The sequence below is a fragment of the Chiloscyllium punctatum genome, chromosome 32 (genome assembly GCF_047496795.1).
Source record: "Chiloscyllium punctatum isolate Juve2018m chromosome 32, sChiPun1.3, whole genome shotgun sequence".
Lineage (NCBI taxonomy): Eukaryota > Metazoa > Chordata > Chondrichthyes > Orectolobiformes > Hemiscylliidae > Chiloscyllium > Chiloscyllium punctatum.
Window position 1 is genome coordinate 18281069 of NC_092770.1, and position 21299 is coordinate 18302367.

Genomic DNA, 21299 nt, shown 5'->3' on the forward strand with positions numbered 1-21299 from the left:
GAGAAAAAAATTAGCTCAGTTGGCTAAATCCTGATTTAACTATTTCCCATTTAATCCTGTCCCCATCACACAGAACAATCCTCTGATAAGAACAGCAGTGTTTCTGCACTGACCCAGCACGTAAAGTAGGATTTACAGTCCAAACCTTTTCAGCTTGGTTGTTTGAGCATAATACCACTCTTCTAACGTACAGTTAGAATTAAATTTAATAAAAAGCAAACAGGTGGCATTTTCTCCTAGCAATGGCCTCTCCAACAATTTTCTTGTTTTATTTTAAGGTTGATTTCCGGGAATGCTAAGTTAATTTGACGCACAGTTTTAATTTCAATACATTGCTTGCCATGAAACCTGACCATCATAAGTCCCTCCAAGGCACGACAAACCACAAAAACACAGTCACATAGGCATAAAATAAATAATCCCTGGTGCTGAACTGCAGCAGTTCCCACAGTCATATTGCTGGCTGATGTTGATTCCCCAGGTCATGGATGAAGAATTGATTTGGGAGGGAGGATCTGGGTGACCAGAGCAGAGAGATTTGGGTGAAACTTGGATCAAAAAAGTTGCACAATCACCAATTGTCTGATTAAGCCATTAATTTACATCTCATTTGAATAGCAATAATTACAACTTATATTTATATAGCACCTTGAATGCAAAATGTCCTACTTTAGGCACTTCACAGGAACGTTATAAAACAAAATGTGACACATGAAGAGGTACTAGATTCAATTGAACAAATGCTTGGTGAGAGATGGGTTTTTAAAAGTATCTTAAAGGAGGAGACAGATAGAGGCCAGAGTTTAAAGTCTAAGCAACAGGAGGTGCCAATGATGGAGCAATTGGACATGTGCAGGAGGCCAGAATTAGAGAGTGCACAGACCCAAGAGAGTTTTGACACTTGGAGGAGATTACCTAGAAAGGGAGAGGGGAGGCCGACAGGGTGAAGGTGTTAAAATCAAGACTTTACCTGATGTGGAGCCAACGTAGGACAGCGAGCATAGGGATGATAGCGAATTGGAACTTAGTGCGACCAAATTTAATCACTTGCAATGAGTCTTTGACTGTTAATGGGGAAGCCAGCAAGGGTATTTCACTGCGCTGATGGTGGGGAAAAGGACCAGAAATGGTGGAAATTACAACAAGGTAGTTCTGAAAATGTGCTGAATGATCCAATTACTCGAGAGATTTTATGTTTTTTTTCCAGGACAATGAGTGAAAGTGAAGAGACACATCAATAAATGAGGGGGGGGGGGTGGGGTGGGTTGCTTTTCAGAGGGTCAGTGTGAACTTGTTGGGCCGAAGGGCCTGTTTCCACACTGTAAGTAATCTAATCTAATCCAAGTGGTTAAGGTTGTATAGAACAAATAAAGGAGAAACTGTGCCGTGGTTGTACATTGCACGTAATTTGATTAATTGTAAACGTGGGTGATTTAAATGGTAGTGGAAAATAGATGAAATATATCATGGGTGATTTGGTACTGGGCAAAAGAAAAAGCCATTTCGATAAAACAGAAACTGAGGGTGGGCTGCTGTGGTGCAGTGGTAGTGTCCCCACCTCTAAGCCTGGGTTCAAGTCCCATCTGCTCCAAAGGTGGTGTGCTAACATTTCTGAATGGGTTGATTAAAGGAGAAACTGGGTTGTCGGTAACAAAGGGACAGAGATTTAAAGTAATTAGCAAAACAATGTAATGTGTTGTTTACACAATGAAAATTGCTGTGATCTGGGAATTTGCAGTATGAACGGGCAATGGAATCAAATTCAGTAGCGATTTTCAAAAAGGATTGCAATAAATTCTTAGAAAGGGAAGATGGCATGAACCAGGGCAATGGGAATAATTGAAAAGCATTTTCAAGGGGCTGGCACAGGCACAATAGGACAAATGGCCTCTTTCTAAGCTGTTCCATATTGTGGTTCCAATGACAGCGCTAATCCCTGGAGAGATTCACAAGTCACGTGAAGTAGACATGTATGAAGCTGATATCCAGTCAAATTTGTTCAATCGATTGGCAAAGGTCCACAAAAAGGGAAAATCAATGTTTCCAAAGTTTGTTTGTTTTAGCTGAGAGAATGTATGTGCCATTTGATATGATTAGATCTTTTGACAGATGATACAAAACCAAAACTCCAAATGATAAGTCTGAATAGAGGAATGGCAATGGCCAACAGAAGCAAAAACGTTAAGGTCTTACAGCACATCAATTGTTGACTTGATCAACTTCCAGACCATCAGGGAAGCCAACCTTCCATCCATGGAGGCCATTTACACAGTTTGCTGCTGCAGAAGGGCTACCAATATCATCATCGCATCCCAGTAATGATCTCCAACAACCTCTTCCATCATGCTTGAACACACACACCAGCAGGTTGAGGGACAGCCTCTTCCCAGCTGTTATTAGACTGACAAATGGACTCTCTAATTTCAAATAATGCTGATCTTGCTAATGCTGACCTCATCTAGAGCACGCCCTGTGCAATGTAACCTGTATGTCTCTGTCTAAGTCAGTTTGATCTCTACATCCCTGTTTACTGTGCTCTGCTTGTGCTGCTCATTAACAAAGCTTTTCACTGTACCTCGGTAAGCGTGACAATCAATCAATCAATCAATCAATCTTTGGCCTATCTGTTAAAGCAAGCAACAGAACCAGTATGGCTTCACATAGGTTTCTTCCACCTCCCACACCCCTACCCCACCACACAGTATGTGATTAGTCTATTTCACCTTTCTACACACCATCTACTTCCAGTTGAAACTGACCTTAAACATGACTAGACAGATTGAGACACGTTCAGATATTTCTAACCAAACCTTCTTATCAGTTACTCTTAATTACAACTGGAGCATGCACCTGGACATACTCCATTTGCAACATTATCAATGACTTCAGGCCTGATGAAGGAGATGCATGTAATTGGGATATATATGGGCAAAGCATAAAATAGCGACCCCTCTAATTGGTCAACAATTAAACACAACGTTTATGAGTGTGACTAACACCAATGAGCTCTGTGTGTCTTAAAAATAGCTGGGAGTCTGACTGATTCAACATTTTATTCCTTCCTTCAGTCAATGAACCTACCATTAAATTGGCAAGACACTGTACATGCTTGTTCATTATTGCTTAAATAACACATGCCAAGAATAGTTTAGGAATGAGAGATAGCCAAAGTGCCAAGTTGGAATTTAATACACCATTCTTCATTGTTACAGATATTATTGGTCATGGAAAATCAGTTTTAGGAAATAAAAGGTCCCATTTGTCCCCTTTCACTAAGCCAGAGACCTCTGCAGATATGGTTCGCTGTACCCTTAGCAATTGTTGGACACATCCTGAAACAGATTTATTTTTGTTCCACATAAATATTCTGATGGCCTCTTCAATCAAAAGACTGATTATTAATTTGACTCATTCCATGTGTGATAAATATAGCACAACATTCAAAGAACTCTTAACCAGGGTGTCCAGTATGCTACTGAACTGTGCCAGCAATGAACACCATGCAAGCAAAGGGCACCTCTCGCCTGCATCTTCCAACATGTAATCAGCCAGAGGTTGTATTTGTATATGTTGGAACTATTTCAACTCAAGTGCATGTGGGAGACCCCTGTGGAAGGTCCACTCCCACAATGTGATCTGGATCCCTATCTGTTCAGGATCTGAAGATTCATCAGTCCCTGCTAAATGAACCGATGAGTTGAGGTGTTCTCAGGAGGAGCTTCCTCTTCCTACAGCCATTGCTCCTTGGAGTCTGGGCCTGGAACTCCCGGCCTTGACTGTGCAGTTCCTACTGGTTCATTAATACTTTAATGGAAAGATTTCCCACAGATCCCACATGCTTCATGGCGTTAGCATCAGAGGTCCGGGAAAACAGAGCCAAAGACCTACAGCTCTATTAAGTTCTAAAGCCTGAATGATAGCAAGTGATTTTACGGTGCTGCTGTAAATTAATCCCCTCACATAAAAAGGAGTAGGGTGAGAAACCTCAATAAAACAAAGGCTGACCTTTGAACCCAACTCCAATTTCCCAACAAATCCCTAAATCCCAAAACACACCATTCTCTGTTTTGAAAATGCTCAATGACTAAGAATCCTCAGCCCTCTGTGGTAATTAAGTTCTAAAGATGCAAAACTTTCTGTTCATTTAAATGTCTACTCTCCGACTTTCATTTTTCATGTTATTGTGTGGACCTCTGAGGCCTGCATTGAAGTAGTGACTTCCAGAATCGGAAATCAATGGGAGTGAACACCAATATGAGTATGGGTGCTCTCCTCAGTCCGAAATGATCGACACCTTATCCTAAGACAAGGAACCCTTTGTTCAGTTGGGGGAATCATCCTCTCAGAATCTAACTTGTCAAATTCACTAAAAATTTAACCTGTTTCATTGAGATTGTCTCTCATTCGTCACAGGGTGCACAGTTAAATTCCCGCAAGGCAGCAGGTTGCCAATTAAGCGATGTCTTTGCTTCTTAAGAGCTTTGTTGATGATCCAATTCACCTCATTAATATTCAGCTTTCTATCTTACCAAATGTGCCAAACAAGCCATGCATTGAGAAAACTCAACGTGGAAACGAGAACAGCTGCCTGGTGATTTTAGTTCACCACTTGCTTTGATTGACCTCCATGTTGGACACCAGGCACCAGTGTCTCAGGACACACTCCATGGGCACTTACCACACACACAGATCCCATGTCCATGGACATTGGCATCTGATAAATGCCAGCCTCTATGAAAGTAGACAAGCAGAAGGCTGGAAGAATACAGCAAGCCAGGCAGCATCAGGAGGTGGAGAAGTCAACATTTCGGGTGTAACCCTTCTTCAGAACTGGGAGTGGGTGTTAGGGGAGCTGCAGGTAAAGGGTCTATGGGGGAGGGTTTTGTGTGGGGAGGGGGGGCAGGATGGTGAGGTAGGGATGGGTGAACACAGGCACAGGGTACAACTTGGTTCTTTGATGGGAGGAATGAATCCAGTTGGTAGCTGGAAGGAAGGGTCGGTCAGAGGAATGGAAGGAGGGGGGGAGGGTCATGGGAAGAGAGCCTATTTGAAATTGGAGAACTCAATATTGAGTCATCTGGGCTGCAGGCTGCACAGGCAGAAGGTGAGGTGTTGTTCCTCCAATTTGCGATCTGATTCACAGTGGATATGGAGGAGGCCAAGGATGGTCATTTTGGAAAGGATACGGGAAGAGGAATTAAAATGGGCGGTGACTGGGAGGTCAGGTCGGTTCCTGTGGGCCTGGCTGAGATGCTCGCTGAAACGTGCCCTCAGTTTACGTTTGGCTTCCCCGACGTAGAGAAGACTGCATCAGGAGCACCGAGTACAGTAAAATAGGTTGGAGGAGAGGCAGATGAACCTCTGGAAGAACTGTTTGGGGCCTTGGATGGAGGTGAGGTAAGAACCCTCATGGCACATCTCAGATCCACTTTTTGGACTTTGCCCCCTCAGCCAGAGATTTAGCACAGACACAGATCTGGAAACCTGTCAGGATTGTCAACAAGCCTCAGTCAAGTCAAGGAGGATAGCTTTTGCTCAGGAGGTCCCAGGCACAATAAGTCAAGGACAGTCTGCTACACCAGTCCAGGGGTTTGGACATGGTGAGTCAGCCAGTCAGGACGGTCAGAGTTAGGATCCCTTCCAGATAAGGTAGCCCAAAGCCCATCCTGATTCTATTTGCCCCACTGGGGATCACTTCTGGAACAAGAGAGAGGCAGGTATTAAAGGAGATGAAAGTGATTGTCACAGCTGGTATATTTGGTGTTCTGAGGAAGCAAGTTGGCAATGCAGAGGGTGTGCAGGGTTAGAGACACTGAGAGTTAGGGCTGGCAAGACCAAGTAGGAAAGATGTCACAGGCAGTAGTGAGAGTGATAGAGCGATGAACCTTGGTGGGAGATGGATACAATAGTGGAGATCTGGTGAGTGCAAGGTACCAGACAGAAGACGGTGGAACTAGCCTAGCAGAATGGAGAAAGCAGTTGACCTTCTTCCTAGTACGAGGTGTTCCTCCGAATGACTGAGACTGCACTGACCCAGGTCGTGACCTCAAAAAGCCAGGCTGGCATAGTCAGGTGTGATGGGCCACCATTGCTGGTTGTGGGGGATGAAGAAGTTCACCCTCTGAAAAACTCCAGCTACCAGGACCTCGAGGCCCTTGCCCACACAGTGGGACAACAATTTGCCCCATCTGCCATGTCCAGGGCACATATCAAGAACCGTACTGGAAAGCAGTGTTTTCTGGTGCACAACAGGCATTTAAAGATGGTATGGGCCAAGGATGTCAGTGTATTCCAGGATACACTCAGAAAGGCAAGTTGTCATGGGAAGATGCAGCTGGAATCGATAATGGCATGCCAGGAGGGTGTGGTAGGTAATTAATGTAGTGGGTTTGGTAAGATACAGCAAAAAGTCCTGCTAGGCCTTATGGCAAGAAACCCTCCAAAAAACTCAGTGTAACTCAGACTTAGCTAAAAAATTGAAAGAGTCAGCCCTTCATCTCTCTATCTGCCCTTGTGTGCACTGAATCTTGATTGCAGTCAGTCAATCTGTCTGTTTGCCAATCTGTCTCTCTCCATATATCCATATCTATGTTTGTCCCTCTCTTCTCTTCTTTGCATCCTTCTTTCTGTCCATCTATCATCTTTTCTTTCACTCTATCCAACTCAATCTCTCTTTCCCCAGAGAGATTGTAGTTGTATGATGTGGGAGCTGGCTAATCCTATTGTGAACGGCAGTGACCACATTAGATTAGATTACTTACAGTGTGGGAACAGGCCCTTCGGCCCAACAAGTCCACACCACCCCGCCGAAGCGCAACCCACCCATACCCCTACATTTACCCCTTACCTAACACTATGGGCAATTTAACTTGGCCAATTCACTTGACCTTGCACATCTTTGGACTGTGGGAGGAAACCCGAGCACCTGGAGGAAACCCGTGCAGACACGGGGAGAACATGCAAACTCCACACAGTCAGTCGCCTGAGGCGGGAATTGAACCCGGGTCTCTGGCGCTGTGAGGCAGCAGTGCTAACCACTGCGCCACCGTGCCACCCACAAAGTGGCAGCATGTGCTGGTTGCTGGAAGAACTCTGGATCAGAATTGATGATCTGGAATCTGAGCTTCAAACACTGCAGCACAGCGGGAGGGGGAGAGTTATCTGGACGCTTTGTTTCAGGAGGCAGTCACACCTGGTAGATTAAGTAATTCAAATTCAGTCAGTGTTTAGGGACAACAGGGTGTGACTGTAAGTGAGGCAGGTCGGGGAATCATTTGTTCAGGAGTAGAGGAGCCTCAGTTTTTGACCTTATCCAACAGGCATGGGATTCTTACTCCCTGTACAGATGAGGGAATGGACTGTGGACAGGATGAGCCAACAGACTATGGCATCATGGTGCAGAAGGCCATTCAAGAGGGGGAAGCAAAAAGACAAGTAGTTGTTATAGGGGATTCTATAATTCGGGGGACAGATAGTATCCTCCACAAGCCGGGATCAGGAGTCCCACATGATGTGTTGCCTGCCCGGTGCCAGGATATAGGACATCTCCGGCCGGCTTGAAAGGATAGTGGAGCGGGAGGGGGAGGATCCAGTCATTGTGGTCCACATTGGGACTAACAACATAGGCTAGGCAAGGATGGAGGATCAGTCTGGGGAACTTCAAGCACTCGGAACGAAATTAAGGAACAGGTCCTCAAGAATCATAATCGCTGGATTACTGCTTGAGCCACATGCAAATTGGCTTAGGGACAAAAAAATTAGGGAAGTAAACTTGTGGCTAAGGGAATAGTGTGGGAAAGAGGGGCTCCATTTCATAAGGCATTGGCATCAGTTTTGGAACTGGGGGAATCTGTACCGATGGGTCGGTCTCCACCTGAACCGATCTGGAACCGGTGTTCTAGAGAAAAGGATAATTAGGGCGGTCACGAGGAATTTAAACGTGTGAGTTGGGGGAAGGGAAAGGCAAAGCAACAGAAGTGTGGTGATAAATTAAAAGGTAAGTAGCAGTAGGATTTAAGTTCAAGGCAGAGTATGAAAGAAGCAAAAATGAAGGATAACTCAGGAGATATTAGAGATGTTGTGGATCATGATGGTAAGAAAGCTGGTAGAAAGGCACTTTACCTGATTGCTCGTAGCATTCGTAACAAGGTTGATGAGTTAATAGCACAAGTCATCATGAATGCATTTGATTTGGTAGCCATCATGGAGATATGGCTGTAGAATGGTCATGACTGGGAATTAAATATCCAGGGGAACCAGACTCTTCAGAAGGACAGACAGGAATGCAAGAGAGGTGGTGTAGCTCTGATATTCAAGGATGACATCAGGGCGGTGCTGAGAGATGATATAGGTTCTATGGAGCATGAGGTCAGAACCATTTGGGTGGAAATTAGGAATTCCAAGAATAAAAGTCACTGATAGGTGTAATCTATAGGCCACCAAATAATAACATCACATTGGGGCAGGCGATAAACAAGGAAATAACTAATGCCTGCAAAAATGGTACGGCCATTATCATGGGGGATTTTGATCTGCATGGAGATTGGTCAAACCAGCTCGGTCAGGGTAGCCTTGAGGAGTTGGTTGAGTGTATCCATGATAGTTTTCTTGAGCAGCATGGAATGGAAGCGACGAGGGAGCAAGCTATATTAAATCTGGTCCTGTGTAATGAGACAGGAATAATTAATGACCACATAGTTTGGGATCCTCTTGGATGGAGTGATCACAGTAGGTTGAGTTTAAAGTACAGCTGGATAGTGTGAAAATAAAATCCAATACCAGAGTCCTGTGCTTGAATAAGGGGACTACGATAGAATGAGGGAGGACCTGGCTAAAGTAAACTGGAAAGCGAGACGTTATGGTGCAACAGTTGACAAGCAGTGGAGGATCCTCAAAGACATTTTTCAAAGTACTTATCAAAAGTATATTCCGGTGAGAAGGAAGGACTGTTAGAGGAGGGGTAATCTGCCAAGGGTGTCTCGGGAAATAAGGCAGGCTATCAAAGTGAAAGAGAAGGCATACAAAGTGGCCAAAAACAGCAGGAATCTAGAAGATTGGGAAAATTTTAAAGGTCAACAGAGAGACAAAAAAGAGTTATAAAGAAAAGTAAGATAGAGTATGAGAAAAAACTGGCACAGAAAATGAAGACAGCAAAAGTTTCTATAAATATATAAAACGAAGAAGAGTGGCTAAAGTAAATGTTGGTCCTTTAGGGGATGAGAAGGGGCAGTTAGTTCTGGGATATGATGAAATGGCTGAGGCATTGAACAGGTATTTTCCATCGGTCTTCACAGTGGAGGACACTAATAACATGCCAGTAAGTGACGAAGAGATGAAGGTAGGTGAGGACCTGGAAACAATTATTATTATGTTGGATAAGCTAATGGAGCTAAGGATAGATAAGTCTCCTGACCCTGATGGACTGCATCACAGGTTACTAAAAGAGATGGTGGGAGAAGTAGCAGGTGGACTGGCAGTAAGTTTCCAAAATTCACTGGACTCTGGGGCAATTCCAACATATTGAAAAATAGCAAATGTGACGCCACTGTTTAAAAAGGAAAGATGGGGAATTATAGATCAGCGAGCTTAACTTCTGTAGTGGGGAAAATGCTTGAGTCTATTATCAAGGAAGAAATAGCAGGACATCGCGAAAGAAATTGTCCCATTGGACAGATGCAGCATGGGTTCATGAAGAACAGGTCATGTTTCGCAAATCATTTGGCATTCTATGAAGACATTTCAAGCAAGGTGGACAACAGGGACCCAGTAGATGTGGTGTACCTAGATTTCCAAAAGGCCTTTTGACAAGATGCCACACATGAGGCCGCTGCATAAGAGAAGGATACATGGTGTTAGGGGTAGAGTATTAGCGTGGACAGAGGATTGGTTGACTGACAGGAAGCAAAGAGTGGGGATAAATGAATGCTATTCTGGCTGGCAATCAGTGACTAGTGGTGTGCCTCAGGGATCGGTGTTGGGACTACAATTATTTACAATTTATATAGCTGTTTTGGAGTTGGGACAATATGTATGATGTCAAAATTTGCTGTTGACACTAAGATGAGTAGCAGAGCAAAGTATGCAGATGACTGTGAAATTTTGCAGAGGAACATAGATACATTGAGTGAATGGGCAAAGGTCTGACAGATGGAAGACAATGTAACTAAATGTGAAGTCACGCATGTTGGTAGGTGTAACAGTAAAACAGATTATTACTTGAATGGTAAAAAGGTGTAGCATGCTGATTTGCAGAGGGACCTGCATGTCCTTGAGCATGAACCACAGAAGGCTGGTCTGCAGGTACAACAAGTAATTAGGAAGGCAAATGGAATTTTGTCCTTAATTGCTAAAGACATTGAGTTTAAAAGCAGAGCAGTTATGTTGCAGCTGTACAGGGTGCTGGTGAGGCCACACCTGGAGTAGTGTGTGCAGATTTGGTCTCCTTACTTAAGAAAGGATGTACTGGCACTGGAGGGGGTGCAAAGGAGGTTCACTAGGTTGATTCTGGAGTGGAGGGGGTTGGCTTATGAGGAGAGACTGAGTAGATTGTGATTATATTCATTAGAATTCAGAAGAATGAGGGGAGATCTTATAGAAACATATAAAATTATGAAGGGAATCAATAAAATAGAAATAGATAGGATGTATCCACTGGTAGTTGAGACTAGGACAAGAGGGCATTACCTCAAGATTAGAGGAAGCAGGTTTAGAACTGAACTGAGAAGGAACTTCTTCACCCAGAGGGTTGTTAACCGATGGAATTCCTTGCCCAGGGACGTAGTTCACGCTATTTCAGTTATCGCGTTTAAAGCTAAGGTAGATTCACTTTTGAACAATAAAAGAATTAAAGGATTTGATGGAAATACGGGTAAGTGGAGCTGAGTCTATGAAATGATTAGCCATGATCCTATTGAATGGCAGAGCAGGCTCGAAGGGCTGGATGGCCCTACTCCTGTTCCTAGTTCTTATGTTCTTATGTTCCACCTCTCTCTCATGTCTCTCTTGACACCCTGCTACCACGCCTCCCACCATCATCTCCCCCCATTGTCACCCTGTTACCACCCCAACACCACTCCACTCCTAACTGTTTCTTTATCCCTTACATTCTGGGAATCCATTTATCAATCTTTGTGCTCTGTCTCTTTCTAGTTATTCCCTTATAACTACCTGTCTGTTTTTCTCTTACTCTCTCTCTCTCTCTCTCTCTCTTTTCCTCTCTCTCTCTCCATATCATTTTCTTGGATTTTCCCTTGTTTTGGATTCTTTAAGTGAAGTGAATTTGGTCAATTTTCATCCTGTTCTAATGGCAAGACCTCAGCACAAATCAACCTCAATTCAAAGTTCTGGATCATTTACATGCATTTAAAGGGCACATTGACATAACCATCTAATGAATTATTACTTGAATTCAATCTTCTTGTTTTGTAACAATGAAATTTCTTTTAGTTCTTTGTTATAAACACATAATTATCATAAAGGTTCATTATTCAACTGAGTATAATCAATGTTTGATCATGCAAACCGAAGCACTGGGAGAGACTAACCTGTGAGCCACTCCTGTGGTAAGTTGGATATGGCAATGGAGAAGAAATGCTGTCATGTGTTAGGGTGGGATACTGACCCTGAATGGGAAGAGGGGGTTGATTGCTGTAACTACCGTAGTTGTACCCTCCTGTGTACCTAGAAGAAAACAGGATGCTACAGTGATCTGCACCATTGACACAACTTCGTATGAAGAGCTTCAGTTAAAGAATTGCATCGTTTGTTGATGATAACCAAAAATCCCATATTGTGCAACAGTTCATCAATTGAGGTGCCGGGTCTTCATTCAGCCAGAGACACCAAAGACAAATAGAAAGGAAAATATTACTCATTAAAGTTCACATTGTATGCAGGGTTGTATTCTTGAGCAAACTCACATGTTGGCAAATTGAGGGTGCAACCTTATTTTAACCCCTATTCCATTTCACTTTCCCCTCCCCAATAGTAATATTGGGGAGGTAAAAGGATAAGTTCTATCGATTTTTAAAATTCATTTGTGGGACATGGATGTCGCTGGTTGGCCAGTATTTATTACCCGTCCCTAGCTACCCTCGAGGAGGTGGTGGTGAACTGTCTTGTTGAACTCCTACAATCCACCTGCTCTGGGTTGACCCACAATGCCATTAGGGAAGGAATTCCAGGATTGTGACACAGCGACACTGAAGGAAAAGCAATATATTTCCAAGTCAGTGGCTTGCAGGGGAACCTGCAGGTGGTGGTGTTTCCATGTATTTGTTGCTCTTGTCCTTCTAGATCAAAGTGTTTGTGGGTTTGGAAGGTCTGAGATCATTGGTGAATTTCCGCATGCATCATGTAGATACCACACATTGCTGCTATTGAGGTGGTGGAGAGAGTGGATGCTTATGAATGTGATGCCAATCAAACAGACTGCTTTTACTGGATGGTGTCAAGCTTCTTGAGTGTTATTGGAGCTGCACCCATCCAGGCAAGTGGGGAGTATTCCATCCCACTCCTGACATGTGTCTTGTAGATGATGGACAGATTTTGGGGAGTTAGGAGGTGAGTTATTCTCTGCAGCTTTCCTAACCTCTGACCTACTGTTGTAGCCGCCATGTTTATGTGGAGAATCCAGTTGAGTTTCTGGTCAATAGTAACCCCCAGGAACAGTGGAAGGAGCAGTGGGGGATTCAGTGATTGTAACACCATTGAATGTCAAGGGGTGGTGGTTAGATTGTTTCTTATTGGTGATGATCGTAGCCTGGCATTTGGGTGGCATGAATATTAATGCCGTTTATCAGCCTGAGCATAGATATTGTCTAGGTCTTGTTGATTTTGAACATGAACTGCTTCAGCATCTGTGAAGTCACGAATGGTGCTGAACATTGTGCAATCATTGGCGAACATCCACAATTCTGACCTTATAATGAAGGGTAGGTTATTGATGAAGCAGCTGAAAATGGTTGGGCTGAGAACATTGCCCTGAGGAACTGCAGAGATGTCTTGGAACTGAGATGGCTGACCTCCAACAACCATGACCATCTTCATATGTGCCAGATATAACTGCTGTACTTATCCTGCTAGGTGGTAAAGGTTGTGGGTTTCAAAGGTGCTGTTGAAGGAGCTTTGGTGAGTTACTGCAGTGCATGGTATTGATGGCACACACTGTTGTTATTTCAGTTGTGAAGGGAGTGAATTTTAAAGATGGTGGTATACCTTCTTGATTGTTATTGGAGGTGCATAGTCCTCTCACTACTAAATGTGTGCAGTTGATGGCACCTGCACATGGGGGAGGCCAGCACTAACCCCATTATGGGGGAACAAATTGAATCCGCACGACCTTGCTCAGGTCACCCATCACTGTCTGGAAGGACCCATTTGCATAGAGGTTCAGCACCGCAGTGTCCTTTACAGCCACTAGGAGAGGATGGCTTCACACTCACATGGAAACCTCTGGGCTTCTCATGCACCCACGCAAGTTGAGGGACTCTGTGGCTGTGGCTGTCCCCTCAGCTGGGTGCTCCTCATCCACTGCCCTGGCCTGCTGCCATTCCTGGGCTGACCATTAGCCCTGGTCCTCCTACATCTATCTACATTTTCTTCAGTCAATAGCCATAGTGATGAATATCCCCTCATCACTCTCAGTGGAAAGGACCTAAAGTGGAGGCCTTGATGTGACTCCCTCCCTGCCTCTGGAATTCAGTTCTTTTGCACATGTTTGAGCCAAGGTCAGGAGGTAATAAGGTTAGGAACCGAGTGTCCCAGACATATTTCAGTATCCATAATCTTCAAATGTTTTTTGTTATCATAAAGAGTGAAGTAAGTTGGCTGAAGACTCATGTATGATGATGGGGTTCTCAGGAGGTGGTCATAGATAGATCACCTACTCAACACTTCTGGACGAAGATGACTGCAATGCCTTGAGCCTTTATGTGCTTAGTTGTGGAGCCAACCCTTCCTGCAATGAGTTGTTTAATCATCCACCACCATTCACACTGAATGTGGCAGGACTACAGAGCTTAGATCTGATCCACTGGTTGTGGGATCACTTAGCTCTGTCTATCGCTTGCTGCATATATTGTTTGGCACACAAGTAGTCCTGTCTGGTTTCCTCACCAGGTTGACATGTCATTTTTAGAAATGCCTGGTGCTGCTCCTGGCAGGCTGTCTTGCCAATCTCCATTGAACCAGGTTGAACCAGGCCTGATGGTAATGGCTGAGTGGGAGATATGGCATGCCATGAGGTTGCAGATTATATGGGAATACAATTCACCTGCTGCTGATAGCCCATGGATGCCCAGTTGCGAGTTCGGTTTGCATTCTATTCTATTTAACAGGCAATAATGGCATACAACATGATGGAGGCCTTTCTCAAAGTGCAGTTGATCCTGTAGAGCAACACAAGTCCTGAGAGTAACACATTCAATTTACAGACTGCTCATTGCCAACACCTGATCTGGTCATTTGTCTTACTGGTGAACAAGGAGAGTGCAGGGCTACAACAGAGCTAGTCTGAATGTGTGAACACGAATCTGTGACTTCCGCAGAGGAAAGAAAGTGCTGGAGATAAATTGTCAAAAGCCTGATGATAAAACTGTCCTTTATCCACCAATTACTGTCTTCACTGTTTCTTTGTGACTTTAGCACAGGTTTGAAATCTTATGAATTCCTCAGAATTTTCAGCTGCAGGCCTACTGTCTATTTCATGACCTGACTGTAGATAGGACAGAATATGTACATGCTTCAACAGAACAGAAACCATTTGGTGAAAATGGACACAGATGTACCAGTAGCAGGAGCGAGTGCACAGGGATACCAGATACATGGGTTTGTCAGTAGAGGAAACCACAGATGTAGGAAGGGACACAAATATTGCGTAGAAGGAAGTAAATGACTGTTACAGAAGAGATAAGTAAAGGAAATAGGAGAGAGAGGTAAATGGGATATAACAGGAGAGGGAGATACATGGATTTAACAGGTGAGAGGGAGGGTGCTATGATATTTGGAGAAAAAACAGTTATATTACATATATGCTTTCAGTCACATTTTCATGTTGAGTTATGGACCTGCTCCATGATGTTAAGTAAACCAACTAACATAGGAGCTAAATTGTGTAAACAAGTGGCAGCACATAAACACCTACCCATGTTCCTCTCTGTGTGGGTACACTGGCATCCTGTGAGTTGAGGACGCTGTAGGCACGTTATTGCTCCTCATACACGGTAACTGTTGTGGGCTATCGGGAGGAGCGGAGCCTGTCGTAACGGTGTATGTCAGAGACCATGTGTATGACTGAACTGCTCCTGGTAAAATAAAGATATGTAAACATCCGGGACAACATACTGAACCATAATATACTTCCTTAAATCGAATGTAATCTTAAAGAGAAAAATACATTTTAATGAGGCATATTATCATAGTCATATTGAAAGAATACTTTTTTATTAACCTGCTTATGATATTTAGAATTTGCTTGGCAACAAATTGTAGTGTAGGAAATTTAATAGTTTGCAGCAATTTAATTGGAGATTGTTTAATTGCAAACGGCCAAAGGAGGGAATATTATTTTTGTAGCTTAGGTTGGCATTCTGGATAACAAGATAACAGCTAGATGAAGAATATGGCAGAGTATTAGAAAAAAAAGGAAAGCTTTTCCTTTTAAAGTGTCTTACTCTTCCTTCTCTGCACCTCTCAAGGACCCTTGCATCCCTCCTAAAGTGTGGAGGCCAAAATTGGATACAATACATTGGTTAGAATCTAACTAGAGCATCACAAAGGTGCAACACGGCCCCACTGCTTTGGTACTGAACACCTCTATTTACAAAGCCCAAAGTCCAGAATCTCATATGATTTGCTAACCACTGTCTCAAAATGTTCTGGCACATTCAAAGGTGCATGCTCCCCCAGGAATCCCTTTCACTCTATAGAACAGCTATTAAGTGCATAATGCCCCTTCCTGTCCCTTCTCCCAAAATACCACATTTCACACTTGCCCCATGTTAAATAACATCTGCCCATTCTGTGAGTTGACCTGAAGAAGCTAGGGAGGTTGTGGAATGGCAGACCAGACCGAGTCATCCAGAGTATCATACTAATGTTCTGGGGGTGTGCATTCAAATCTTGCCATGGTATATGGTATAATTTGATTTGAATAAAAAATGCAAAATTAAAAAATGCCAGTCTAACTATTATTCATTTTCATAAATAAAGATCTGGTTCACTTACATCCTTCAGAAAAGGAAAATCGTTACCTGATCTGGCTTACATATAACTCCAGATCCACAACAATGGGATTGACTCTGAAATGGCCCAGCCAACCATTCAGTTCAAAGGCAATGAAGAATGGACAATGAATACTGGCCATGAAAGGTGCTACCCATACCCTGTGAATTATTCTTATTTTTAAACCCATTAAGTTTGTAAGTCTGCATCCAGGATTTCCCTATGTAACGGCAGGAACCTCACAGCACCAGAGACCTGGGTTCAATTCCCGCCTCAGGCGACTGACTGTGTGGAGTTTGCACGTTCTCCCCGTGTCTGCGTGGGTTTCCTCCGGGTGCTCCAGTTTCCTCCCACAGTCCAAAGATGTGCAGGTCAGGTGAATTGGCCATGCTAAATTGCCCGTAGTGTTAGGTAAGGGGTAGAGGTATGGGTGGGTTGCACTTCGGCGGGTCGGTGTGGACTTGTTGGGCCGAAGGGCCTGTTTCCACACTGTAAGTAATCTAATCTAATCTAATCTAAACAGTTCAGGAAGGCCCACCACCACCTCCTCAAGGGAAGCCAGCAAACCATGGGTCAGAGAATGACACAGCAGTGAAGGATTGTATATGGCATACTGAAACTGTACCAGCTCTTGGTACAGCTATGCCACTAATTAATCCCATTCACTGACTCCTTCCATACAGAGAAGCATGAAGGGTGAAAAAAAATCCAACCTGTGGATTCTTGTACCTTCCAAAAAGGTACCTGACCTATGTTTGACTTTGCCAGGGATTTCCACCTATCCACACCGCCTGGGTTGGTTCTGTGTTTTGCAAATATTGATGGAGCGTCTGAGGAGTGTTGGTGCAGACGTGAACTGATTAGAAAGCCATTTTCTCAACCCAGTGTTCTTCATCATTTAAAACCCCCTAATCTTGACTTCTCACCCTCTCACAACCCTCCTACACCACCTCTAATGCCATCCCGTATACCTTCTGGTCATCTATGCCACACTTTGCTCTCTCAAATTGCCCCTGTCGGCAACCTCCATGTGCCCCCAACATATCCTCACCCAATTTGCACTAATTTGAGTCCTCATGAATCCATGCAATTAAAATAGAAACCATTTTAAAATTATTGGAAAAATTAAACAATAAAAATCTAATAAAATTAAAATTCAAACAGTTAAAGTCATAGAGTCATCAAGTTGTAGAGCATTGTAGAAACAGACTGTTTGGTCCAATTTGTCCATGCCAACCAGATATCCTAAATTAATCTAGTCCCATTTGCCAGCATTTAGCCCATATGGCTCTAAGTTACTATTTATGTAACCATCCAAATACCTTTTAAATGTAATTGTACCAGCCTGCATTCTGCCTGCTCATTCCATACATGCACAATACTCTGTGTGAAAATATTATCCTTAGGTTCCTTTTAAATCTTTCCTTTCTCATCTTAAACATATACCCTCTAGATTTGGACTCCTCTACCGTTGGGAAAAGACCTTGATTGTGCATGTCCCTATCCATGTCCCTCATGATTTTATAAACTTTGATAAGCCTCTGATGCTCCAGGGAAAACAGCCCCAGCCTATTCAGTCTCTCCTTATAGTTCAAACCCTCCAACCCTGGCAACATCCTTACAAATCTTTTCTGAACCCTTTCAAGTTTAACTTGAACATACAAAAAAACCCCAGAGTAAAATGGCAGCAGCTTTCATGACAAAGTCTTTCAGCTATCCTTCCTGAAATTTTCAAAACAGAATAGTGTGTTGCATTTCTATTTCAAAGCTGAGTGCCTTTGAATCGATGGAGATGAGCAGGTTTGTTTTTTCTTTTATATTTCAAAGCCGGGGGACCTTTTTACAGCTAAAGCTGTCAATCAATTTAACTTGCAGCACAAAACATGACATTAGAGATTGAGAGAAGGTTTATTTTTGATTTTTAATGCATGATGGCATTTCTTCCAATGAAAGAAGTACTTCAATGCATGTGAGCAGTTTCAAAATGGTAGTCAGTGTAATCTTTGCAAAATAGAGCCCTATGATGAATCACTGCAAGAAACACATCTTTGTGTTTCTAATTGAATATTCTTCTTAACGGACTCTCATAGATCATACAGCATGGGGTAACAGACCCTTCAGTCCAACTAGTCCATGCTGACCAAGTTTCCCAAACCTAACTAGTCCCACTTGCCTACGTATGGCCCAGATCCCTTTAAACCTTCTCTATTCATGTACCTGTCAAAATGCCTTTTAAATGTTGTAACTGTACCTACATCTATCACTTCCACATGTAAACCAACCTGTGTAAAAACGTTTCCCCCATTCAATCTTTTTCCTCTCACCTTAAAAATACGCCCTCTGGTTTTGAACTCACCCAACCTAGAGAAAAGACTTTCCTGATTGACCCTTTCTATGTCCCTCATGATTTAATAAACTTCTACATGGTCAACCCTCAACCTCCTCAAGATCCAGGGAAAGAGCCAGCCTATATAGCCTCTCCTTATAATTCAAAACTTCCATTCCTAGCAACATTCAGGTAAATCTTTTCTGAAAACTCTCCAATTTAATAATATCCTTTCTATAGCAGGGCAACCAAAACGGTACAGAGTATTCCAAATGTAGCCTCACCAATGTCCTGTACAACCTCAACATGATGTTCCAACTCCTTTACTCAATGGTCTGAGCAATGAAGGCAAGTGTGCTCAACATCTTCTTAACCACCCTGTCTTCCTGTGACACAACTTTCAAAAATATTGGAAGTTTGCAAAGTATTACACCAACATTTCAGAAGGTTCCATTCTTCTGATACAACCCAGCATCCCCCCCCATGGTCAGAAACTCTCCTAGGAGATGCACCCTTTTTAAGGTTTCCAAAACCAGGACCAATGCATGAAGAGCGTACATGTGGGAAGAAAAACAATTTCCCTGCAGTCCTCACATGGGGATCCAGAAGAGGTACAAGCCTCTTATGCACCCAGGACCTTCCCACTGTGTGAAAAGGTCACACAAAAATAGATAGGAGTCCAGATGGTGGGTAAAATTGCTTGTCTACCTAAGAAACTAAAGTTTAGTGTTTCTTTCTTTCATTCATTCACAGGATGAGGATGTTACTAGCTCGGCCAGTATTTGTTTCCCATCCTGAATAGCCCAGAGGGTGGTTAACAGTCAGCCATATTGCTGTGGGTCTGGAGTCACATGTAGACCAGACCAGGGGAGGATGGCAGCTTACTTCCCTAAAGGACATAATTGAACCAGATGGGTGGTTCCCAACAGTCGACATGGTCATCATTAGACTCTTAAATCCAGATATCTACTGAATTCAAATTCCACCATCTGCATTGGTGGAATATGAATCCAGGTCTCCAGAACATTACTTGGGTCTCTGGATTAACAGTCCAGCAATAATACCATTGCCTCCACTTACACAAGTTGATCTCTACGTCCATTAGGAATCAGGTATTCAGTTCATTATTTCTTCTGGTCACTAAACCATTTGCTTGTTGCCCTGAGTAAGTTGCAGATGAGGTCTCACCTGGTGCTGTTAATGCAGTGTATTCGGGTGACTGACTGCTGACAGGTGAGGCTGGTTGGATTTCAGCTGTGACAGATTTTGTAGGAGAGAAAGGGCCAGGGGATTGCGTCGGAGGGCTGTGGTCTGTCTGTCCCGCCTCTTCCCTTCTGTCTCCTGCACATTGACGTAAAGATTAAAGTGTCCATCAGTGAATAAGTCAGTGCCAATGGTTACCCATCAATATTAACCTCTCGATACAATTAATTTTAGTGCCATAATCACATGGTCATGGTGCAGTGTGCTACACTAACTACAACAGCAGTGACTAAAGTATATGTAAACAGGAACTACAAATGAAAACAACGACTTGCTTTTGTATTTAGATTTGCAAAATATCCCAAATAGCTTCACAACAGTGTTATAATGTGGGAAAATGTGTGACTGTCCACTCTGGGAGGAATAGAAAAGCAGAAGCTTATTTAAATTGATGGAGATGGCAGAATGTTGCAGTCCAGAGGGATCTGGATGTTCTTGCATGTGAACCATGGTTAGCAGGCAGGAACAGGGAAGGAAGATAAGTGGAAGGTTCTTTTGTTACATATAAGGAAGTCTTGCTGTAACCTTTAAGGCATTGGTGAAACACATTTGAGTCCAGTGCAGTTTTTGTCCCCTTATTTAAGGAGGAATATGATTGCACTGGAACTATTTCAGAGAAGGTTCAGGGATTTGTATCAGAAAAGGTTGGGCCTAAGCACATTGGAATTTCGAAGACTAAAAGGTGACCTTGGAACATACAAGATTCTGGGGGGATTTGACAGAGTGATACAGAGAGGATGTTTCCCCTTGTTTGGTAATCTAGAACCAGGGTCACCTTTTAAAAAATTAATGGGTGTCCCATTTAAGATGGGGATAAGAAGGGATTTCTTCGCTCAGAGGGAGATAGTCTGGAATTCTCTGCTCCAGCAAGCAGTGGAGGATGCATCATTGAATGTATTCATGCCCAGATTGGAAAGGTTTTTGACTGATAAAGGAGTCAAGATGGCCAAACAGGAAAGTCTGGCTACATGAGATAAGTTTTAATTTTCTGTCTGGCGATGTAGGCTGAAGGGACTGAATGGTCTATTCTTGCTCCTATTTCTTATTGTTCAAATGTGACTTACCACATTTGAGAGATAAATGGCTGAAATCTTTGTCAAAGAGGCAAGTTTTAAGACTAGCCTTAGAATTCTTGAATATTGAATGTTTCTGATTTATAGCATCCACAGTTCTTTTGGTTTTTATACAATATAAAGGAACTGTTTTAAAGTACAGGAAATGTTTATATGTTGGTTCTTTAAAATTACATCCCTTTATAAGATCCCATTCTTAAGTATGAGTACTTGTTCATAAATCAGAGACCCCTGTACACATTTTAACCTCTTCCTCAACTTGTCTTTCAACCTTCAAACCTTTGTGTACTCAAATCTCCACCTCTGTTTCTGCACTCCCTTTTCTTAATATTGCAATATTTAGTTCACATTTCCTGTCCTCATGGTCCTGATCAAAATGGATAATGTCACATTATCTGCATTAAATTTTTACTCCC

The 21299-nt window shown here is 43.0% G+C and overlaps 1 protein-coding gene across 2 annotated transcripts in view; it reads right to left on the minus strand.

The window, feature by feature from the left end:
- The window catches only part of rfx4 (regulatory factor X, 4), a 143868-nt gene that overhangs the window by 11132 nt on the left and 111437 nt on the right, over nucleotides 1–21299 (minus strand). For both annotated transcript variants that reach the window (XM_072551793.1, XM_072551792.1), the window contains exons 15-17: nucleotides 19736–19888; nucleotides 15143–15302; nucleotides 11544–11679 (exon numbers count right to left, since the gene is read on the minus strand). In XM_072551793.1, coding sequence (XP_072407894.1) covers nucleotides 11544–11679; nucleotides 15143–15302; nucleotides 19736–19888 — 449 coding nt within the window. The remainder of the gene's footprint in view (nucleotides 1–11543; nucleotides 11680–15142; nucleotides 15303–19735; nucleotides 19889–21299) is intronic.